We start from the raw sequence: 21,962 nt of genomic DNA, 5'->3' as shown, positions 1-21,962 counted from the left end.
CCCAGCAACCAACCAACCAACCAACCCACCCACTGAAAAACCCTAGACCATCGTTGCTCACATCGCATCGCTTACCTTGTAGCCGGGGCCCAGGCGGTGCATCGCACAGATCTGCTGCGTGGTCAGGGCCTCGCTGAAAAGATAGATCGCCGACATTTGGCCACAGAACACGCGCTCCTCGTCCAGTTCGGGGGTTGCTCCAATGTAGCACTTGTCAAAGGGCTGGAAAGGGGTTGGAACAAGTTGGTTAAAGTGGTCCGATTTCGAGCAAAAGGCATTCACAATTGAAATCGCTTTAAAAGGCATCCAAAAGTATGCTACAATATACTTTAGGATTGGAAATTCCACATTTGTTTTATTTCAGTGCATACTTTTAGACGCCTTTGGTACAATATTTGTAAATTTAAATGTAAGCAATATCAGCCTCCTGCCCTCTTTATCGAAGGTAATGGAAAGGCTGATAGCTTCCCGACTTATAATACACCTAGAAGACAATGATACTATCCCAATGCACCAATTCGGATTCAGAGCCGGCCACAGTACGATTGAGCAATTGCACCGTGTAGTCAATCACATCCTGAAGGCCTACGACAATAAAGAATACTGCAACGGCATCTTTCTTGACATACAACAGGCATTTGATAGAGTTTGGATCCCGGGACTACTAGCCAAAGTCAAAACAGCGCTGCCAGCCAACCTGTTTGAGCTCATCAGATCGTTTCTCACAAACAGAGATTTTTGCGTCCAGTCCAGAGACGCAATCTCTGCAAATGTTGCCATTACAGCTGGCGTTCCCCAAGGAAGCGTCTTAGGACCGCTACTGTACTCCATCTTTACAGCAGACATCCCCAAGCCAAGCTATGAAGAAATGACCTACGACAACAGCAAAATGCTGCTGGCCAGCTTCGCTGACGACGTCTGCTTTCTCAGCTCCTCGAACAGTGAGACCGAGTCTTCACAAACGCTGCAAACCTACCTCAACGAATTCGAGAAATGGGCCACGGCGAACAATATCAAAATCAACGAAAGCAAATGCGTAAACGTTTGCTTTACGTTACGCCGAAAAACAACTCCGGTGGTCCACATTAATAATGTGGACATAGAGCAAGCGACTAAGGCGAAATACCTAGGCCTCACACTGGACAAACGCCTAACCTTCCGAGAACATATTGCCAGAGTCGTCAAAATGTGCAACCTAAAGCGGAACCAATTATTCTGGATGCTAAACAAGAAAAGCAAATTATCTCTAAGATGCAAGCGGCACATTTATCAACAAATCATCGCACCAACTTGGAGATATGGAATCCAAATTTGGGGAGTGGCGGCTGCGTCCCACCGAAAACGTTTCCAAACCGTCCAGAACAAAACATTAAGACAAATCACTGGCTGTGAGTGGTTCGTTAGCGGCCAAACGCTTCACAATGACCTAAACCTGAGTCTTGTTGAAGACCAAATATCGTTCTTCTCAAGCAGGTACAACGACCGTCTAACTGCCCACCGTAATCGTCTAGCCCGGAGATTACAGGGGGCTATCCCAATTCGCAGGCTCAAAAGAAGACATTTTGGGCTGCTCCTAAGAGACTAATATGAATATATTATTTACTTGAAATTAGTCGTAATTTGAGCTACTCCTATATACCAAGTTGAAAACTAATTATAATTTATAATTAAGAGATTATTTACTTAAGAAAACATTTAGGTTAAAGGCTTTAATTAGATCTGTTCCTGGATTATATTAAATAAAGATGTTAATTAAATAAAAAAAAAAAAAATGTAAGCAAGCTTTAAAACGCAAAAAAAAAACCTCGCAATTAATTGCAAAGTTTTAGACACAACTTGTTTAATATAAGAAATATTAAATTTTCTATTTAAATACTATGAAAACCTCCATTATCTTCACATATTATCTAAGCTATTTCAATAATAATGCTAGTGCTCTATGCATAAATGCCTGCCGCCTGCTTATCACAACAGACAACACAATTCAGCACGTTCAATAAATATTTATCGAAATGATATGCTATTGAGATGTCCATGGGTACTCACATCGTTTGTGGAAACAAACCAGGCCATCTCAGTTGAAGAGGCCAGCTGTCCATTAACGAGGCACTTGATTTCGCTTTTCGTCCAACGATTGTATATATACACTATGGCAATCATATACCACTGAAATGGATACAGAAAAGACAGGAGAGACGAGCGTCAAGGCAAATTCGAGTGGTGAGTGGTGCAGATTGGGGATTATCTTACCTTTCGTGGCTGGAATTCGTATTTGACACAATGCTGAAAGCCCTTGCCCTTGACCTTCATCGAGGTGAGGACAAGGCAGTTGCCCACAAAATGCGCCGTGTAGCCCACACCCTTCGATGTCTTGAAGCTGGAAGTATTAAGGTTGTAAATTACATGTATCGATTATCGATTAATGGCTTCAAATCGATAGAAAGCAATGCAACATTGCCTAGAGATGATTATTTAGGTGGTAATGAGAGGAGACACATCTTAGTTATTTGTTAGCCTAGAGCAATACTCACCAGTACAGGTAGGGCTTCTCCCGCTCTATATTCACCGAATTAATGGGATCCAGCCGGAACCAGGTGGTGAAGGTGAACCCATTCTCATAGGGCCATTTGGCCAGCGGCGGCAGGACCATGGCCTGTAAAAGTGAAAACCAAAAACCGATTACAATCAATTGAAGTTCAACCGCAAATACTATGTTAAATATCAATTAGAGATAGTTAAACACTCGGTGTGATTGGGGAAATTAACATTAATAAGCCGCATAATTGACTTTGCATACGGACACAAACAACTCTGAAAATTACCAAAGGCCTCTCTCCAAAATTCCGTACTCCAAAGACCGGGCTGTGCATAAATCACAGAGGAGAGGAAAATACTTTTGACTGGCTGGTAAACTTGTGGCACATTCCACATCAAAACACAGACTACACACGAACGTATTTCCTGTGGCAACCTCAAAACTCAAAGCAATACCAGCAGCCAGAAGCCAGAAGCCAGAAATGCAAAAGGAAAGGCAGGTCAGGCCAGTTGGAGTTGGAGAATTCAACAGAAGAAGCCGCAAAACAGAAATAAACTGAAATTAAAAGGAAATGAGCACATTTGATTTATCTCCAATCCTGTGGCGACGATGTTTAGCCAAAGGAAAAAAGGATAAATTCAAGCTGAAAGCAACGCAACTGTCTATTTACTATTAAAAGTGTGCAATTTTGCTGGCAGTTCATAAATTTAATACACTTCACTTTGTCTGTCTGAATAATGTCTGTGGAAAATGCCATTATATTATTTCTCTCTCTCGAAATGTCATTTGACATTATCCGCTTGAGGCCATCTGCCATCTGAAAGCAAATATTTATGCACTTGATGGCCAAAAGTCACTCGACAATCTCTGGGAAATTATCTATTAGCCCTATGTTTTTGCTTTAAATAATTGACTTTGTTGATTGCTTTGAACTAATATTTGGTACTAAAATGCTGTGCGATGGCTTTGGAGTTGTTTGATTGATTTTAGTTGATCCTTTTCAGGGAATTTCCTCTCCTTGAGTTTCATAACTTTGCTTATTTAGCTAATCTTAAATAGATTTTTTTTTTATTTTATTGTCAATTGTTTATGTAGTATTGTAGTAGTAAGGTAGTTTAGTTAAGTTGTACTACTTCGACTTAATTTCGGGATTTGGAATTAAATATAATCTTATGTAGTGACTTATTATTTAAGCCATTTAGTTGACTTAACATTTAAATTGATTCCTAACGGTTTATTTCACCCCTTTATCTACCGAGTTATTCGTTCTGCTTTTAGTTTATTAAATCACTTGTTTGCTCTTGAACTCTGTGCAACTATTTAACCCTCTCGCAAAGATCAAATTTCATTTACTTTGCACTTATCTAGTGGTCTCGCCTCTTCGAGTGGCAAGTTGGGACATGGAGACCACTTTTTGGGGGTCCAGAGCAGACCGACGGGTCTAAATGGGTTAAGGCCAGGCGGACGTGACAAAGGCTGACACTGTTGTTGGAGTTTTGCTGCGGTTGCAGGCAACTTTGCACCACACACAGACTCGCACACTTGCCACATTTTCCCCAATTTTCGCCCATTTCCCGTGACAGTAGTGGGTAAACGCGGGGCACAGGAAGCTGAAATGGCGCCCTGGTGATTTTGGGTTTTGGCTTTTCCGAAAATCTCATTATTCGAATCGAGTCCCGTCGTCATCCTGTTGCAATCAGCACCATCGATGGCATTAGGCGTACTTGTGGATCGCAGATCGTTGGTTAAGTGGGGCGAATGGTTACTTCTCACCACCACCCCCCACCAAAAAGCTGGCTAAACGGAAAATTAAAAAAAAAAACCCGAAACGCGTGAAAAGTCCCCACGCAAAAAGGAAAAACCCCGAAATGAGAGGGGATTGCGCGGTGGATTTCATGTGGATTGAATGGTTGGATAGATGGTTGGATGGATGGTTGGGTGACCCCTCTGTTGGGCTTTCGCGCCGACTGGCACCCGTCTATTTATTAGACATTTTGCGACAATTGCCAAACGCTATCCATGCAATGCTCACATTCGACTTCCAATTCACTTTATGGCATTTTTTATGTGTTTATGGGGCGATGGACACATCGATAGAGTGCTCCTCCGCCCAAAAAACAGGGAAAAAATACGTGAAACGTGGGAGTGGTCAAGCTCATAGATAACAAACACAGGAAAAAGTACACATACACGGAGCTTGGCTGCGAAAAACACATTTCGAATTCGTTTTAAGTGCGACGCAATAAAATAAAAGCCCCCGGAAATGTCGACGGAGGAGCATCCCCGAGGGACCTCATCCTATATCGAATGTGCCGGGGTGAATTGGCCTTTGTTCCTTTGCCAGTTGCATTCAATAAAAAATTCTGGCGAATTGCATGGCCTCAATATTGGAAAAAAATGGGAGATATATCATAGAGATATCAACCTTTGAAATCGGGATACAACTACCCAAGTTATGGGTATTGGAAGTGCAGTTTTGGGGTGCCATGCCGAAACTCATGGGAATTACGGAAAAATCGAACATGAAAATGTGTTAAAATTTCGACCCTCTTTAAAAGGAAATATTTAAATGCAGAATAATAGGAAAATCAGACACAAACTCATACAGACATCAACCTTTGGAATCGCGATTAAATTACCCAAGTTATGGGTTTTGGTAGTGCGGTTTTGGGGTCCCATACTGAAACCCATTGGAATTACGGAAAAATCGAACATGAAAATGGGCTAAAATTTGGACCCTCTTCAAAACTAAATATTTAAATGTAGATTTATAGAGCTTTTAAATACAAATTCAAAAAGGTATCCCACGTCTAAATCAGGATGATACAACTCAAGTTATGTCATCAAAGAGTGCATGAAGAGTCATAAAAAGTTTAGAGAAATCGACAATCATTTTAAATATCAAATTTCTCTATTTTTGGGAATTCATGTGTTCGCGCTTGAACAATTCTCGTGCTTGTAACGATTTCGCATCACTAAAGTCATCAAAAACTTTAAGCTAGAGGCTTTAACTTTTAAAAAGCCACTTTAAATTCAGTCATAAATTCTCGCGTACATATTTGTTTGTGGTCATCCCCGTCATATCCTGTCTATTAGAACTCACCGATCCCTTGCGGCCCGGAAAGCTGAAGAACACATCCGGTCCGTTGCGATGTGGCATCTGCCGCAGGACGTTCAGCAGCTTGGCCGAGTGACGCGGCCACTTGCCGTTGGTGGCCTTCATCGTGCCGAAGAGCAGCTTCAGCTCCTTGACCGTGATGCTATAGCTGGCCAGCACGCCCAGCATCTCGATGAGCAGATCTGAAAGTAAGGAGGTGGGTGGCCAAGGAAGGGGGGTTAGTGTCAGCGGCAGAAACACGTTTATGCAACCCATGTCGGGGGTTTATGAAACTTGAAAAAAAAATAAAACTTAAATTGCTAAATGCTGTGCATGATGGACGGTTATAAACGTTATTTTCTTGGCGTTGAAGAGGTTTTTGAAAATCTTAAAGATATAAACTTGAATCGAAAAATCCGATTTAATTGGATTTAATTTTATAAATTGATTTGCTAGGATAATTTGGGGATCCATTATGATGTTATAAGTAAACAATACAGACTTATCCTAGCTATATGTCCAGGCCATTAAATGCGGAAAGGCCGGAAATGGGCTGAAGGCCTAAAGGATGTGTGCAAATGCACCTGACAGGCTGCCAAACTCAACCGTGTATGTAGGTGTTCGTGGGTGTTTGTGGGTGTTTGTGGCAACAATCAAGATCCCGTTTTAGCTCAGGTGGCAAGTTGCAAATGCGAATGCAAATGCGAAACCGAATGCAAAGTCCTCGCGCTCAGCCAAGTGGCAAGGACACACGCTCTCACAGCGAATGCCAAAGGACCGAGGGGCGGTGGTTGTGGCAAGGCCATCTCGTCTATATTGCATTTGATTTAGCATTGCCATTGCCAGGCGCGAAAGGAAGCGCGGGAAGGTCAGGAGGCGGCGAAAAGTTGCCACATAACCGTCGTATTTATTGGTTAATTAGATGTCTCAAAAATGTGATCATTACTCTATAGAAAATCTCCAAATATATATATATAAAAGACAGATATATATATTTTTTTAACAAGAATAACCATAAATATTACTTCTGAATTTATTCAAATACAGCCTTGTGTAAATATCTCTGCAATATTCTTGTCTGCAAACTATCTACGAGATATTATTCAAAGCTGCTGCAGGACATTTAGCTCGCAAGTTTCAATTGACTTGCAATATAAATTATGAAATTTTAATAGGAAAACTCCCAAGGGGTAAAAGTTTTTGAACCGAAAACTATTTCCATCGTTTATCTATCTATGTCCTCAATGAGCCACGCGGATGATGATGTTGTGGAAGATGGTGTCCCTTCTCGCTTGCTCATACTATTCCCCTCTCTTTCTATCTCCCTCTTGCCATCCCGCTCTGTTTCAAGAAGTTGCGCCCTGTCTCGCTCTATTTTCGACATCTCCCTCTTGTGAGGGATGCATTTTCAATCAAGTTTTAGCCAAAAGCTTGGCCAAATAGTTATTAATTCCGGAGTTCAAACTGATTGCCTCCGCTGGCTATAGCCCTGTCTCTCTCTCTCTTTGTATGTATTGCTGTCTCTCGTACTCCGCCGCCCACGTGCCACGCCCTCCTCCCGAGGGGCGTAGTGAGGTCGTCTGGTTTTCCAACGACCGCTGCGCTATTCCCAAACTTCATTTGTAATGCACACTAATTGAAATGGGACGCTCGGGCCGCTTTAATGCCTGGACTGTTGGCTTACCTTCTGTTCGCCCCTCTCACTCGCTCCCATATCGTCCCATATTTACCGCCCACCACCCACCTATACACACACACACGCAGAATGCTGTACTGAAAATAATATATATTTTATATATAATAAACTCTTTTTTAAAAAATAAAAAAAAAACAATGTAGATTTTAAATGACTCGTTGACTGAGTTATTTCTTTCAAATTTTTACCAATTTCCTAACTTTAGTAAAAGATTTTTCTATGATCTGATTTTATCATTAATATTATATGGGTTTTTTATTCCCAGCCTTTAAGGTAAAGAAAATTAAATATTTTTAGGTTTAAGAAAAGGTTTCGCTGCATAAGTTGTGCCTATGTGAACCGAATTTTTAGAGCATTTATTTTATTTTTATTTTTAATCACCCCCTGGCCTCTCGAATATTTCCCAGTGCATTCACACTATTCAACACGTTTTCGGTTGCGTGAATTAAGAAATTGAGTAACTCTGGCAGCTTGAACCTGTGGGCCACTGGGTTGACCCAAGTTATCCGACCTCCAACCTCCAACTCCAACTGCCCATTCCCCTGCGGCATTCCCAAGACGACAATGTCGCCCAGTTGGTCCCCAGTTGGTATTCAGCCCCCCCGGCTTTTCCTACACTTCCCACACACTTTTCCCTGCTTACTTTTTCCCCAGCCAACGCCACAGCTTCATCAGCATTTAATTACATTTTCCTTGGCATGCCAAAGTTTTTACTGCCCCTACTCATCATCATCATCAGCAGCAGCAGCGAGATGAAGGATATATATAAAAAATATATATATAAGGAGCTGGAGTAGGAGAAAGAAGTGAGAGCGTTTAACGCAACAATTTCTTTTATCAAATTTTTGCGATTGCATTGCCGAGTTTTTAAGCACTTTAAGTTGAAACTCGGGAAAGTGGGCAATGAATCCTGTACCCCAAGAGTTACAGATACAGATACTACTAAAGATACAGATACCCACTCATACGTAGACATACGAGTATACTGGTAGGTTACATCTATGGAATCCGAGAAGTTGCTACTCTAAGCTGAACTTTGCCCGAGACAACGAACTTTTAACTTATCTAATTTCTTGGCAAGTGTCACGTTTTGGCATTTGTCAGGTAACACACACACACGCTATGTATATATATATATATATAGTGTAATGGTGAAGCGGGATAGATAGACATACCTTATACACTGCTCAAAAAAGGAACAAGTATTTGTAATTTGTATAAAAGTAATAAGTGAAATTGTCAACAAATTTAGAATATCTACGAAATCACTGTATAAAAGTATGCTATGAAATGAAAGTCTTATGGATTCATTGTAAAATATAAACAGTGCGTGCTTTTAGGCTGATTTGGAAACGATTTTAAAAACACCGTTTAAAAAAAGGTCTAGATAAGTAACAGAAAATAGGTAGGAAGACAGGTAATTTGCTTCATAAGTGTTTCCCTCAGTGTCTGTATGAAATTATGTCTTTGTTTGCGGCCTTCCTCCTCCTTTCTCCGCTTTCTCCTTTCTTCGGGCCTCACACACACACACACCCACACACGCACACATGAAGCTCAAAAGTCAGCGACTGCAAATTGACAGCAGTTACAGTTCGTTAAATGCGGAATGAAGAGGAAGGGGAGCTTGGTGGGTGGCTGGGTGTTTTGGGTGGTTAGTGGTGGGGTTGCTGGGATTTCGTGGAGACCGCAGATGTGTCATTGACTTAATAAAATCAAAATCAAAGCCAAAGGCACGCACATGCTTAAGGCATCATGTGCTGTGAGTGTGTGTGTGTGTATTGCTCCTGGTGTTTGTGCTGGGGGTTGGGAGTGGGGCAGAGGGTGGTGCAGGAGGTGGTGGTCCGATGGGCGGGGCCAGCGAGGGTCGCTAATGAAGAGCAAATTTGCCGCCGAGCTGGGCCGTTCTATCAAATCCCCACCCCCCATTTTCTCATGGCTTTTCACTGTGTGCTCCACTGGGTGGTTTTTGGGTGGTTTCTGGGTGGCCCGGTGGTTTTCCGGGGGGCGTGGCACGGGGGTACGCAACTGGGCGTGTCAGTGCTGCTGACAAGCGTGAAATTAATCGAGAGGCAATTCAGCGGACCAGACCAAACGAAAAACCAGAGTCAACTTGGGATCTATTCAGACCAGTCAAACAATGGCCGAAAAGTGTAAACCCCATTGTTCTGCGAAACGGAGAACTCCAAATTGCCCAGCAAAAAATTTTGATCAAGCATTGGCCGACTTTGGTTCGAATGCCTTTCATTATGTCTTTTCAAAGAAGAGTCATTAAAGCTAGGGAGTAATAATCTACTGTTTTTAATTGAGCTCGAATTTATTTTTCCCTTTATCTGCTTTCAAAATGTTGAAAACAAATATATAGAAAATATGTGTTTAATACAAATTAAAACAAAAATAAACTCATCTATCATTTTTTAAATAATTTGCAAAGGTGTCTAAAAGTAGGCTGTAAAAATCAAAGGTATTTCTTGGAAGGAAATACAAAGGATTTTCGGTTTAGAAATATGTAGTTGCATACTTCTAGACACCTTTGCAAGTAATTTCGCATATGTAAGTATTAAAAAAGATTTTCTCACCTGCCACAACCGTTTCGGAGCGCTGCAGGCGGACGAGGACATGCTCGATGAGGCCGACATCGGTGCAGGCCTGCAGATTGCGTACGCTTTTGCGCAGGATGGCGATGAATACGCTCCAAATCTCCGCCTGCAATTGGAAAGCAAACAAGAGAAATGCTTATTTTAAATGGCTATCAACAAATATAGAGATAAAGATTGTTTCTGTGTGGAGGAAGGCGAGGAGGAGAAGATCTCGAAGGAAAAAGTGTAGGGTGAAATCAAAGTATCAAGTATTGCTTTTGCCTTTTGCCCAGCTCAATAAGCAAAAGTAAAGTGCCTCACACAGATACAAGATTGCTAGCACACTCACACACGCACACTGGCACACACACACATACAGACACACACGTGCAGGGCAAACAAAGACAGGAAGTGGGGGGAAAAGACCAAAATAAGCAGCTCACGCGCTCGAAAGTATGCAGCACTTATCTGCTGATTTCTCTCTCTCTTTTCTCAAGAGCGTGTGTGTGTGCGTGCGAGAGTAGCTGTGTATGTGTGTGTGTGTGCCTAATGTAAACAGTCATTGAAATAAAGTAAAATAATGGAAAGTAATGGCAAAATAATCGCAAGCCAAGACCGAGTTTTCCTCCTCGAATTTCGTTTTTCCTTTCAGCATTATTGCCTCAATTCTCGAGAACAAAAACAAAGCATTTGACGGTTTTTTATGATTATTGCCATTGGCACACACAAACACTCGCATAAGCACACACACACACACACAAACACAAACAGATACATTCGCAGAAACTGAGAAGATTGCACATTGATTGGCAATTGCAGAGAAAGCGTTGCGAATATCGCCTTGAATATATATTTCTGTTATTTTCTGGCATTTCCACAATTTCGATAATAAGAAAAAAATACACAGAAATTGTGGGAAAATTCGTGTGACTAAGTACCTGAATAAATACAAGAGATTATGAACGGAATAAAGTCTGAGAATCTCTTTAATTTATTCAGCCAATTCAAAATTTTCGATGCAATAACTTGACAATTAAATCAAATTAAATTCACAATTTATAATAATATCAATTTTGAGAAATTTATTTTTTTTTGTGGATTATATACTAATAATATTAAATAGAATTAATATTTATAAGCTGTGTATAAATTCAGATTATTAAACTTAAAATTTCCCAACTATTGTCATGTTTTTCTGAACCATTGGTTATCAGTTTTAAAGGTCGTCTTACGCTTCATTTATCGCAGCTCGTATTTCTCCCGATCCCCAGCTACTCTTCCCGTTTTTGTTTTTCTAATGTACTGAACACGCATAATTTAATTTTCCGATTTATAAATTGCCCACAAATGTTCACGCTTTCATGGGTTTTCCACCACATTTTCCTCCGGGGCTTCAAATTACACCTGGGGTTTTGAAAAGCGGCTTTTGCCTATACAAAAACGTACTTAAATAACCAAAACTCACTGACGAACACACACACACTGTGTGTGTACTTTTGTGTGAAATCAGAAATACTCTCTCTGCATTTTAGTAACTGCACCACAGGGCACTTGCTATTGCCCAGGGTCCTTGGTCGTTTGCCAGCATTTTCCGCTTTCCCGGGAGTTTTCTTCGTGCCCTTTGATTTTGGCCCTGATTTTCCTGATTTCTCTCTGGTTTGCTGCTGGCCAAAAAACAACAATTTGTTGGCCAAAACACATTTATTGCTGTTTATTTGGCAATCGAAATTGAGTTCTTCAGATCTTGAATTTTTTGGAACAATACTTTTAAGAATTTTTCAATTGAACTTTAGATTATTTAGTATTTGTTGGATTATTTTAAGAAGGGAGCAATTAGGTCGAGTTAGCCCATTTAATAATTAAAATCGCTACATATTTTGTTTATTTTCTCTAGAGTCTTAAATTATTTGACGTGGGCCCTCTGTTTGCCCTGTGAATAGGCTTATTCAGCATTTGCCTTTGTTATTTCGTGTTTATTTATTTTCTTTGTATTTTAGCCCATTTAATGTTTTGCTGCTGGCGCAATGAGAAAACAGCAAAACAAAAGTTGATTTGACGCCGTTGCGTTTTGTTTTTGCAGCATTATTTCTTAATAAGCGCCAAGCGGGATTTTCCAGCGGGTTCCCCGCGAATTTTCCACCGCCCTTCATGGTGTTTCCTCGCCGTTTCCATTTCTTTTTTTTTTATCCCCCACCAAATCTGCTCGAACAATTTGCTCCCCATTGAGGAGGAGGGGGGGGGGGGGGGGGGGGGCGAGGAGATGAGAAGGCAGAGAGGTAAAGATAAAGAAAAAATTAAATAATAAGAGTAGAAACTTCAGTCAGATTTTATTACGTAATTGGGTAGCAATTTCTTCGTGGCCCTGCAACAGCAACAACAGGGCCCGGAGTTGCCACAGCCACTGAGCACAAATTAAATTTGGCCTTTTCTACGCCACCCCCTCGCCGCCCCTGTCATTTTTTTATCTGTCTCTCCTCCATCATTTTCCACGGACAACCCCCCCTTAAGTATGCTACAGAAATGCGGCTGCTTCTTTGAGCCGAGATTTTCCGACTTTTCCTCTCTTTTTCTCTCTGTTTATTTTTTTTTTTTTGTGTTTTACTGCGGAACTCAGTGGAGCATTTTCATCTGCTTGTTGCTCGCTTTTCCTGGGCCAGGTTAAATTGAGCATCGCTTGTCCAGCGCGGCCGGTCAAAGGCCAAATGGAAGAAAATTAAAAATTAAGTGCAAAGTTGCCAAGATTTTGTGTTGTGGCCCCGCAATCCCCGCCAAAATAGGCAAAATACCTATAAAAGCCGCCCGGCCAGAGAACAAGATAAAATTTATGCAATGGCAAAAGTTTAATTGCCCGGCCGTTGGGTGCCATTTCGGGCGACAGATAGAAAAATAGTATTTAATAACATGATGTTGCATTAAATTATTAAGGAAGTCAATTTAATAAATAATAATTTTTAAATTTTGTATAGCAAAAAAGTGTTGCTCTGGGACTTAAAAAGATTTTTAAAGTGGAATATTAACAACCAATCACAATATAATAAATATTTTTCGTAGTTTATAGGAATATTACTCATACGTACTGTTGCCTCTCATCAATAATTTATTTTTTTATACAAGTGTCATATATTTTTACTAAACAATGATTTTTTGCTCTTTCCTGTTTTTACAAATATTTCAGAGAGCTAAGCAATTCGACAAGGTTAAAAAATAAAAATAGATGTGTTTGCTTAGTTTTCTTGGGATAACGTGTCGTATAAGTAATTTTTAAGGAACTTGAACTAAACCCTTAGAAAAATAATTTTAATGTCCATTATTTTAAATATTTATTAAATTTTACAATATATATTTTTTTTTAACTTGCTAATAAAAAATTAAGAAATATTTTAAATAATATATTCCTATACCATTTTTTTTTATTTACTCGCAAATATATTTAATATTTTCTCGCAGTGCACAGTATCATGCAATTTATTTGCAATTTACTACAGTTGAACCGCCGCTTTCCACATGGAGACAATTTTCCTCTGCACTTTACTTTTTGTTTTGCACTCATTTTCCACTTTATCAGCGATTTGTGTGGGTCGTCCTGCCGTCTCTGTCTGGCTCTCTCTGGCCGTCCCCTTCTCTGTCTTTTGGTCCCTGGTCCCTTGGTCCTTGGCGCAGTCAAATCGTTTCGTTTCAATAGAATTTCAATAAATTTATCAACGTGTCTTGGTTTCTCCCTGCCCCTGCCCCGGCCCCCGCCCCTGGCACCGCCTTATTTTCCTCATGCCTTGATGCCTTGGATCGAGATCCATTCTCCAGTTTTTCCCCCGAACGCACAGCCCGCTGCCCTGCGCCACCACCCCCGCCCCCCTGATGATTTTCCATTTTCCATTTGCATCCACACCGTCTGGCTGAGCGTCTGCGATTTTTCCTTTTGGCCCGTCGAGCAGAAACGGGCAATCGGTCGTATACTTTATCAGGCGACAGCGCATCGTTTGCATGCCTGCAGTGCGCGTTTTTCCTTACTTTTCCACCCCTTTCCCTGCTTTTCCGGGTGCGCGGGGGGGGGGGGGGGGGGCGGGGGGTGGTAAACCTGACGCTTCGTTACCCCTATTCAATTTCAACACCCGCCCGTCTCTATCTTTATGTCATCTTTTTAGTGCCGAGCTGCAATCTCCTTCCTTTTCCTCAATCTCCTTCTTGTCTTGGGCAATGCGCTTATGTGCTTCCTTCCTGCTCCTGACTTTTCACCCATTTTCCACCCAATTTTCCACCCAGTTTTCCTCCTTAAACGCCCCGCCTGCTTCGGAAAACGTGCCGCCTGGCGAGCCAACTGGTTTTCCCTTTTTTTTTTGCAAATCTGCTGCGGCTCTAACGGAAATTTATTATTGACAGCATCTGCCGCTGCAATGCAAACACAACTGTGCAAGAAGTAGCAGTAGCTGGGTTCTGAGTTTGCCGTAGGAAAATGGGGGAAAAGCACGAAGGCATATCTCCCAGATACATATACGCACATGCAAAACACCGGAGTCGGCAATTTTGCACACTAAGTAGCGTGCGCCTTCTTCATCTCGGCAGTGTCTACTGGCTGACTGGCTGAATGGCTGAAAGACTGACTGAAATGGCAAAGACACTGACTGAAATTGACGTTCTGCCACGGCTGATGTGCATAACATTGACACAAAGTGCAGTCTGGGGCAGGAAAGGGGTTGGGAAACCGGGGCGGAAAACTCCGGCAAAGGGCTCCTTCGATTCTGGTGAGTCATCAAAGCGAGACAGGCGAACAAAGTGGCGATTTTAGAATGCCCATCGGTGTTTGTGGGGGTCTCACAAAGAGTGGAACATAAATTCAGTCAACACAAAGGTGGCATAATATGTGAAATCATTTGTGAAGCGTTCCATTTTCATTGATTCCCGATGGGGTTACAAATGATAGTCATTAATCATTTAAAGATATAATTTAACTACGTTTAAATGTAATTTTTAGCTGTCTATAAGAATGCAACAATAAGTTTTAGGGTCACAGGACTATCATCCTTTATTCGCTGCATACTTTTAGACACCTAATAACCACAAAAATAAAGGCATTTAATCATTTAATGATTTCATACCAGGTTCAATTGTAATTTTAGCTGTCTAAGAGTATGCAACAACAAATTTTTAAGTTCAGAGGACTACCATTAAAAATGTACTGCCTACTTTTAGCAATTTTGAAGTGATTAATAAAAAAAAACAAAATCATATTGGTAAACATATTTTTTAACAACATTAAACCATTTACCCGAATTAAATATGACAATCTGCAACTGACAAATAAATAATTAAATAAAAGCCAATCGAATTGAATGCTTTTAACCCAACAGATAGCTCTGTGTTACTTTATAAAACTCTAACACAAAGAGATTCAAACAAAACGAACTGACAGCTATCACTGTTTTGCACTCATGAATAACTTAGTACACCTGAAAAGTCGGGGGCAAATCGCTTGCGACAGTTTATGTGGGGTTGATGTGTAGAACCGGATGGCTGTTCCTGGATAGATTGCCGTATCTTTAATGGACATCCTGTCAGTTGATGTTATTGTGTGTGCTGTTGTTGTTTTGTCCTTGCTCGCTGCAACGACTTGAACTCGAACTCTGCCACGTTGCTACGTTGCCACTCAAGTGCCAAGTGACAAAGGGCAATCACTTGCCCTGACCTCTGACCCCTCCCTCTGCGCCTCTGCCCCGGCCTTTGTCCCCCGCACAACATCCGCTACGCAACTCTACTTCCCCTCAAGTTAATTACGCCAAAGTATTCCATTTCAATTTTGTTTTCAGGCACATTTTCTAATTTATTTAATTAATTTATGTCAAGCGGTCGAAGGGTTGAGGTATTCCCTTTTTTTTGTTTTTTTTAATGGCAATAAATATATTTTGTCTTGATGTTTGGTCCAATGGAAATTCTAATACACTGGCCTACAATAAACCAATAAACTTTGGAGCTAGAAAAGGAGAAAGTGTTTTCCTTCCTCGTAAATATATTCTATGTTGCCCAGTGTCATTTCTTCCCCCCTTTTTTCTGGCCATTTCCTAATGATTTTTATTTTGTCACTGGGTTTGTTTGCCCTCAAAAATTATCTTTCGCAAATTAAAAGTTTTCCACTGCTGCGAGGGCGAGGGCAAACAAAGTTCGATGAGGCATTCAACCCTTTTCCTTTTTTTTTTCGAGGGACTAACAAGTTAATTGAGAGCAATTTTCAGTTCTCCATCGTTGAATTAAATTTCCCCGGAAAAGTGCGAGAAGTGGGTGGCCCATGGGGCGAAGATGTAATTAAGAATTGACCGAAACCGATGCCGGAGACCCCAGAGCACGTTGTCCCTGCTCAGTTGGCCATTAAGGTGTCACAAATTGAAGGCAAGCTGCGAAAAACGCGCTTAAAGTCGCGCGCACAATCACTGACGCCTGACGGAGTCGAAAAAATATAAAAAAACACCCCAGAAACTTTAAAAAAAATCCAAAAAGGGCGAGTGGGTTGAAAATAAAGAGGGTTCAGGAGGGAAAAAAACGAATTATGTCAACCCTTTGATGCTGTCAAGTGCCGCAAATTGAATTATGCACAAAGAAAAGGTGTCGCCAAAGTCAACAGAGTCTGTTTTCCCCTTTTCCTCATATTTTTCACAACACATTTTCCTTTTTTTTTATCCTTACTTAAGAGGGCTTTTTTAAATATCAGTTGGAGAGTTATTTAAATAATTCGGACTTCTCTTGGCTGCGAACTTTGGAAAGAAAAAATGTATGACTATTTCATGAGTTAAAAAGGCTTTTTTAATTTAATTTTTCTTGAGAATATATTTGACCACAGACCAATTTTCCAGCACCTTTTGCCACTGTCACAAACGTGGCTTTCATAATTAACTCTTATGCAAATGGAGTTCTGCTTTCGACCGCAGCAAGGCATACACACTCTTGGCCCAGAGGAAATGCGATCCCAAATTCGAATCCGTAACTCGAATCTGATGCGAATCCAAATTCCCCAGCGAAGCCAATGGGAATCGCATTAAAATTTCTCGCATAAATCGCAAAACGCATTTGGGGTTTTCCCAAAGAAGGAGGCGGCGTGGGTGGAAAACAAAAGGAAACTTTCCCCGACGGGGTGGTGCCAGGGGGTGGCGCCAGGGGGTGTCGTGTCAAACATGAAATTCAATTGTGCTGGCAAAAAGTGGTCGAAAGTGCCGCTACCATATGTGTCGCAGAAGCGGCAGTAGAGGGTTAAGCGGAAGCAGCGCATTTGTGCAAAAGTTTCACGTTGACATTTCCATAATAATTTTCTTTTCATTCTCTACGTTTTTTTTTATTTTTTGATATTTTTTTTTTCTCTTGCCACTCTCTGTGATATTATTTGGGATTTTTTTGTCGGCCGCAGAAAGTTTGCATTGCTTTTGACGCACGACCGAGTAGCGGAAGTGGGCGGTGGGTGGCAAAACAAAAATAAAGGGGTTGCGGGGGCGTTAACAGTGGGCAAGGCTAACCCCTTGTCGCCGCGTTGACCCCTTTTTCCCTACTCAAAAGCATCAGCTTTCGGCTGTTGCCTTTTTGCATATTGATGAGACTGAGAAATCTGTTGGATCTGGGTGGAAAATGGAAAATCTGAAATCTAAAATCTCAGTTGCCAAAGGGGTAAAGGGGGCGGGGCAGGAGTTGGGGAGCTGCGGTTGGGCACGGGGCTGAAAGACGCGTGTCAAAATTGAATGACAAAACTCATGTGTGTGCGGCATTTTGTCGCTGAAACCCCTTCTTCTCCAATTCTTCTCCCCCCGGCTTGCTACATTTTCCACCGGCGACACATGTGCCTCGATGCTAAGCCCACAAGCCAAAAATGCAAAGCGGCTCAAAAAGTATTTCCAAACAGTTTTTCACAGCGACCGCTAAATCCAGACATAACGCCCCGCCCCCCATTTTTCCCCGCCCCTGCGATCGGCCACGCCCATATGGCTCGTGTGTTCGCCCTGAGGCCTTGGCGGCACAACAAGAAGAAGAAGCTCTAAACTTTATACATTTTTCATGGCTGGCAGCAGAGCGGAAAAGCAGCATAACAACGAAATAAAATAATAAAAAATAAAAAAAACCAAAACCAAAACCAAAAAGAAAAAGAAAAAACCGCCTTTCTGCGGCAAAAAATTTCCATAGCTGTGGGATCTACAATTTTCTGCAAAGAAATGCACTCTAATTGGCCTTTAACCTGGGATTTGTCAAGGCCACCGGAAGAAACTGCGGATGGAAAGCGGAAAAATAAATAAAATCAACGAGAAAGTATCATAAACCCAGGAAAACGTTAAGGAAAAGTTTTAATTTCACTTTTAAATAATTTAAATAATAATACAAAAAAAATAATACAAAAAATAAATACAAATATAATAAAAAAAGTAATACAAAAAATAAATAAAATAATAATAATAAAAATGAATATTAAGAATATTAAAATAAATATAAAAGGTAAATAAAAAATAATAAAATAAAAGAATTCTCAACTAAATATAAAAATAATTAGATAAATAAAAAATTATTTAAGTTACTTAAGTCACCTAATTAAATATTCCAAGTTACTCCGCAAAAAGTCAAGGACTTTTCCGTCCATTCTCTTCTCCCATTTCGCATTCCCTTTTAATCACCGCCACCACCTCCGGCCAATAATGTGCTTTTAATTTCAATTGAAATTAACTTCCAAGTTCGCTTTTGATTGGCTATATAAAACTTCTATTGCCTATATGCTTTGTGCATCCAAAAATCCGCCAGAATACCCTGAACCCAACGTACTTAAAATGCTATTAACTCAAGCGAAAAGCACAAAACGGGGGAGGGGTGCTGGGGAAAAGTGAAAAGAAGGAGCAGAAAAAAAAAATATTGAAACTTGTGCGGCTTTTGGGATTTTCGACTACGCTATTTCGGCCCATTTCACTCCAGACCAGTTTTGGTAATTCTATTTTTCCTGCGGAGAAGAGGCGTCTACTTAAAAATACATTTACACTTTAATGACGCCCGCGCGTCGGTCTCAAAAGCGCACAGAACCCGGAGAGCCGAAGCAAAAACAAATCAAAAAGAAATTAAATGACCTTTTCACATGCCAGACAATTCTTTAAACTCAACGGGTGGCCACCCAGGTCGAAAACCACCGCAAGGCCGAGGCAGTAACGGTCTCCATGGGCGGTGGGTGGTTTGTTGACGGCGCTAGGGGGCGGCGGCAGCGGCGTCGTCGTACGACAGTTCAGCCATGGGGCATGGGGGTCAGGTTCGGGTCATTCAATGTATTTGACTGTCGTCGTTGCCATCGCCGTTGTCCCCTACGTGACGAGTGCTGCCAATAACAAAAAATAAAACAAGAAAAGAATCCCAAAGGGGGCTCCAAGAGAGGAAAGAGTGGGCTAAAATCGGATATAAAGAAAATATGGAATGTCGGAAGGTTAAATACCCTAGTAGAGCTTAAATATCATCAGTAAATATAGAAAAAACAGAGCTAGCATACAGTTTTTTGTGGGTTCCAGTGTTACCAGAGTCACATTTGCAGCGCCAGCGAAATAAAGTGTGTGACCAGGTATGAGCACCTAAGCGTAGAAATGAGTTAAAGCCAAACTTATCATTAAAAGGCTTTACGCAACACAAAAAACGAGTAAATTAGAGTAAAGAGTGCACCATACCCCTTAGAAGGGTATACAAAAATCAAACAAAACAACAAAAAAAAGGAGGCGTAGAGCAAAGCATATCGCCAGCGACACAAATGTAATAAAAGGCGGCATCAAAAGGCCAAAAACACACAAAAGGCAACGCTGCCAATACAAATGCCAGGTCCTGGCTAATGTTGAACCCATTTCAAAGTGTGTCCTTCCTGCCCAATCGCTCTCCCTCTCGTTTTCTCCTCCATATCTATCCCTTTCTTTCCTTATCTGTCCATCTCCTTTTAGATGGCCGCCTGACTGCCTGCCTGCCTGGCAATCCTTGCTCCATGTCCGTTGTGTCCGTAAAACTTTTGTTATTCTTGTGTGCATTTCAATTCGATTCTGGCCCGCCCCTCCTTGCCCCTTTCCGTCTCATTTTTTTCTTTCATCCCTTCCGTTTGCCGCACCTCCTTTCGAGGCAATCACAATTCATATTTAATGGCGAGTTCGATTTCTGCTGGCCCACAGTGGCTTTGGCATTCAGGGCCTTGACTTGCCTGACTTGCAGCAAGCTACTTGCATTTCAATTGATTCAACCCGCTGCCAAAGTGTGACCAGACTTTAATGAGTAGATGCGGTTTAACTAAGGGAAATGAAAAAAACATGGAATATAGAAGCCAGGACTAAGAGTCTGATGATGCTACACAAAAGAAATGATTTGAAATAAAATCCCTTAGAACATTTTTCTTACAGTGTGACCAGTCTGAAATATAACGCAATTTTTCACACCACAATTGCAAAATAATAACTCCAAACGGACTGAAACTTTTCCCGCCTGCCAAACAGACCAAAACAAATAAGCAGAAAATAAATCCCCCCAAGAACGCGACCAAAACATAATCTTCTTATGCTCATTGCTCAGCATTACACAAAATACAGTCACACTGGCGGCAAACGGAAAAACCCAGTGCTAGCAAGCAACAACAACAGCCAGAACATCGATGGGCAGAGGGCGGTCCCGAATAGAAATGGAAAACTTATAAAATATCTGCGAGGAATACAAATTCAATTCATGAATAAATTTCATGTATAGCCCTTGGCTGCCTTCTATTTTATGTATTTTATAGCATGTGCCTCCGTTATGTTGCTGAGGTTGCCGGGGATACCAAAGAGGATAGCACAGAAGAAGTGGAGGGCATCTGCATATCAGCCTGACTTTGGCATTGCCACAGAGGCAACACCACCACCAACAGCAGCAGCAGTCGATGATTTACCAACGGCCCAACACATACTCCATATAATTACGTCGCGGTCTAGACTTTAAACCCTGGGTTAGGTTTCCCCCCACCCCCAGCATCCTTGGTCGAAAGTTGCCAACTGGCAACGGAAAATCGTTGGCTGGCACTGACTGCCACTGCCAACATAATCACAAGTTAATCCTCCGTGTAACTTTACCACCAGCAACTGGGCATTTGGGCAGCGGAGTGGCTTTTTCGGGGGTGCGATGCAGGTTGGGGAAAACGTGGGGACGTGGACGCCCCTGTTCGAATGTAGATAAGCAGCCCTAAGCCAAAGATACAACTTTCAGATACTTGCCAAACTGAAATGTTGCGATGGCTTCGCACTCCCTCAAAAAACAGCAGCCAAAGCGGCAGCTTAAAAATGTTTCATTTTTATCGCAGCCAGTCAGAAAACGTGGGTGGGAAGAGGTGGAAATTCCTTAGCTGTAATGCCAAAAGGAAATGTCTTTGCTAGGGTTTCCCTACCAGTCAAGAGGATATCTTTATCCAACTTTGATGTTCGACTTAACTCCGCACGCAGAAGTAAAGGTATCTGAGTAGAACTCTTAAAATAAGGCAATGCTTGAAAATATGGCAAATATACGGGAAAAAGAAGAATAAAGCTGCTGATAGTGTGACCAACCTCATGTAAGACTCAAAGAAAAAAATCTTTGGTAACTTGGTACAATGAACTGCAGAGCTCTAAACATCAATTATAAATCAGGAAATGCTTACCAGAAATCATAATCTCTTTGGGGTAACCAGAAAGTGATGGTTTAGAGTGACCAACACCTAAAGTAAAGCAAAAGCATTTCCGCATAAAAAACCAACACCAATACTTGTAAAGTGACTAAATAAAATTCGAATATGTCTATAGCCTTGGGCTGGAACACAATAAAACAACCAAGCGTAGCAAAGGTATATCCTGTTCACTTTATAGGGCCAGGACCACCATCGCTTCGGTCATTGTTTGCAGCTTTAACAACGTTATTTACAGCTCCGGATGGAGAATGAAGGAAAAGGTGAATGCAAACGACAGCGAGACGAGGGGAAAACAAAGAGCGGAAACCAATTCGACGAAAGGTGAAAGGTGTTCGTCTGTTGATTCGACCCCCCCGCCTCGAACCTTAACCGCAGAAATCAGCTGGAGGCCCTGGACCATT

General features: G+C 41.4%; 1 protein-coding gene across 21 annotated transcripts in view; it reads right to left on the bottom strand.

The window, feature by feature from the left end:
- LOC108032084 (neurobeachin) overlaps positions 1–21,962 on the bottom strand; it is a 191,716-nt gene that overhangs the window by 32,609 nt on the left and 137,145 nt on the right. For all 21 annotated transcript variants that reach the window (XM_017105936.3, XM_044093413.2, XM_044093409.2 and 18 more), the window contains 6 exons: positions 9,906–10,032; positions 5,640–5,836; positions 2,532–2,653; positions 2,251–2,377; positions 2,047–2,166; positions 76–222 (listed from right to left, as the gene is read on the bottom strand). In XM_017105936.3, the coding sequence (XP_016961425.3) occupies positions 76–222; positions 2,047–2,166; positions 2,251–2,377; positions 2,532–2,653; positions 5,640–5,836; positions 9,906–10,032 (840 nt within the window). The remainder of the gene's footprint in view (positions 1–75; positions 223–2,046; positions 2,167–2,250; positions 2,378–2,531; positions 2,654–5,639; positions 5,837–9,905; positions 10,033–21,962) is intronic.

The sequence above is a fragment of the Drosophila biarmipes genome, chromosome X (assembly GCF_025231255.1).
Source record: "Drosophila biarmipes strain raj3 chromosome X, RU_DBia_V1.1, whole genome shotgun sequence".
In the NCBI taxonomy this organism is placed as follows: domain Eukaryota; kingdom Metazoa; phylum Arthropoda; class Insecta; order Diptera; family Drosophilidae; genus Drosophila; species Drosophila biarmipes.
This window is presented reverse-complemented; position numbering and strand designations above follow the sequence as displayed.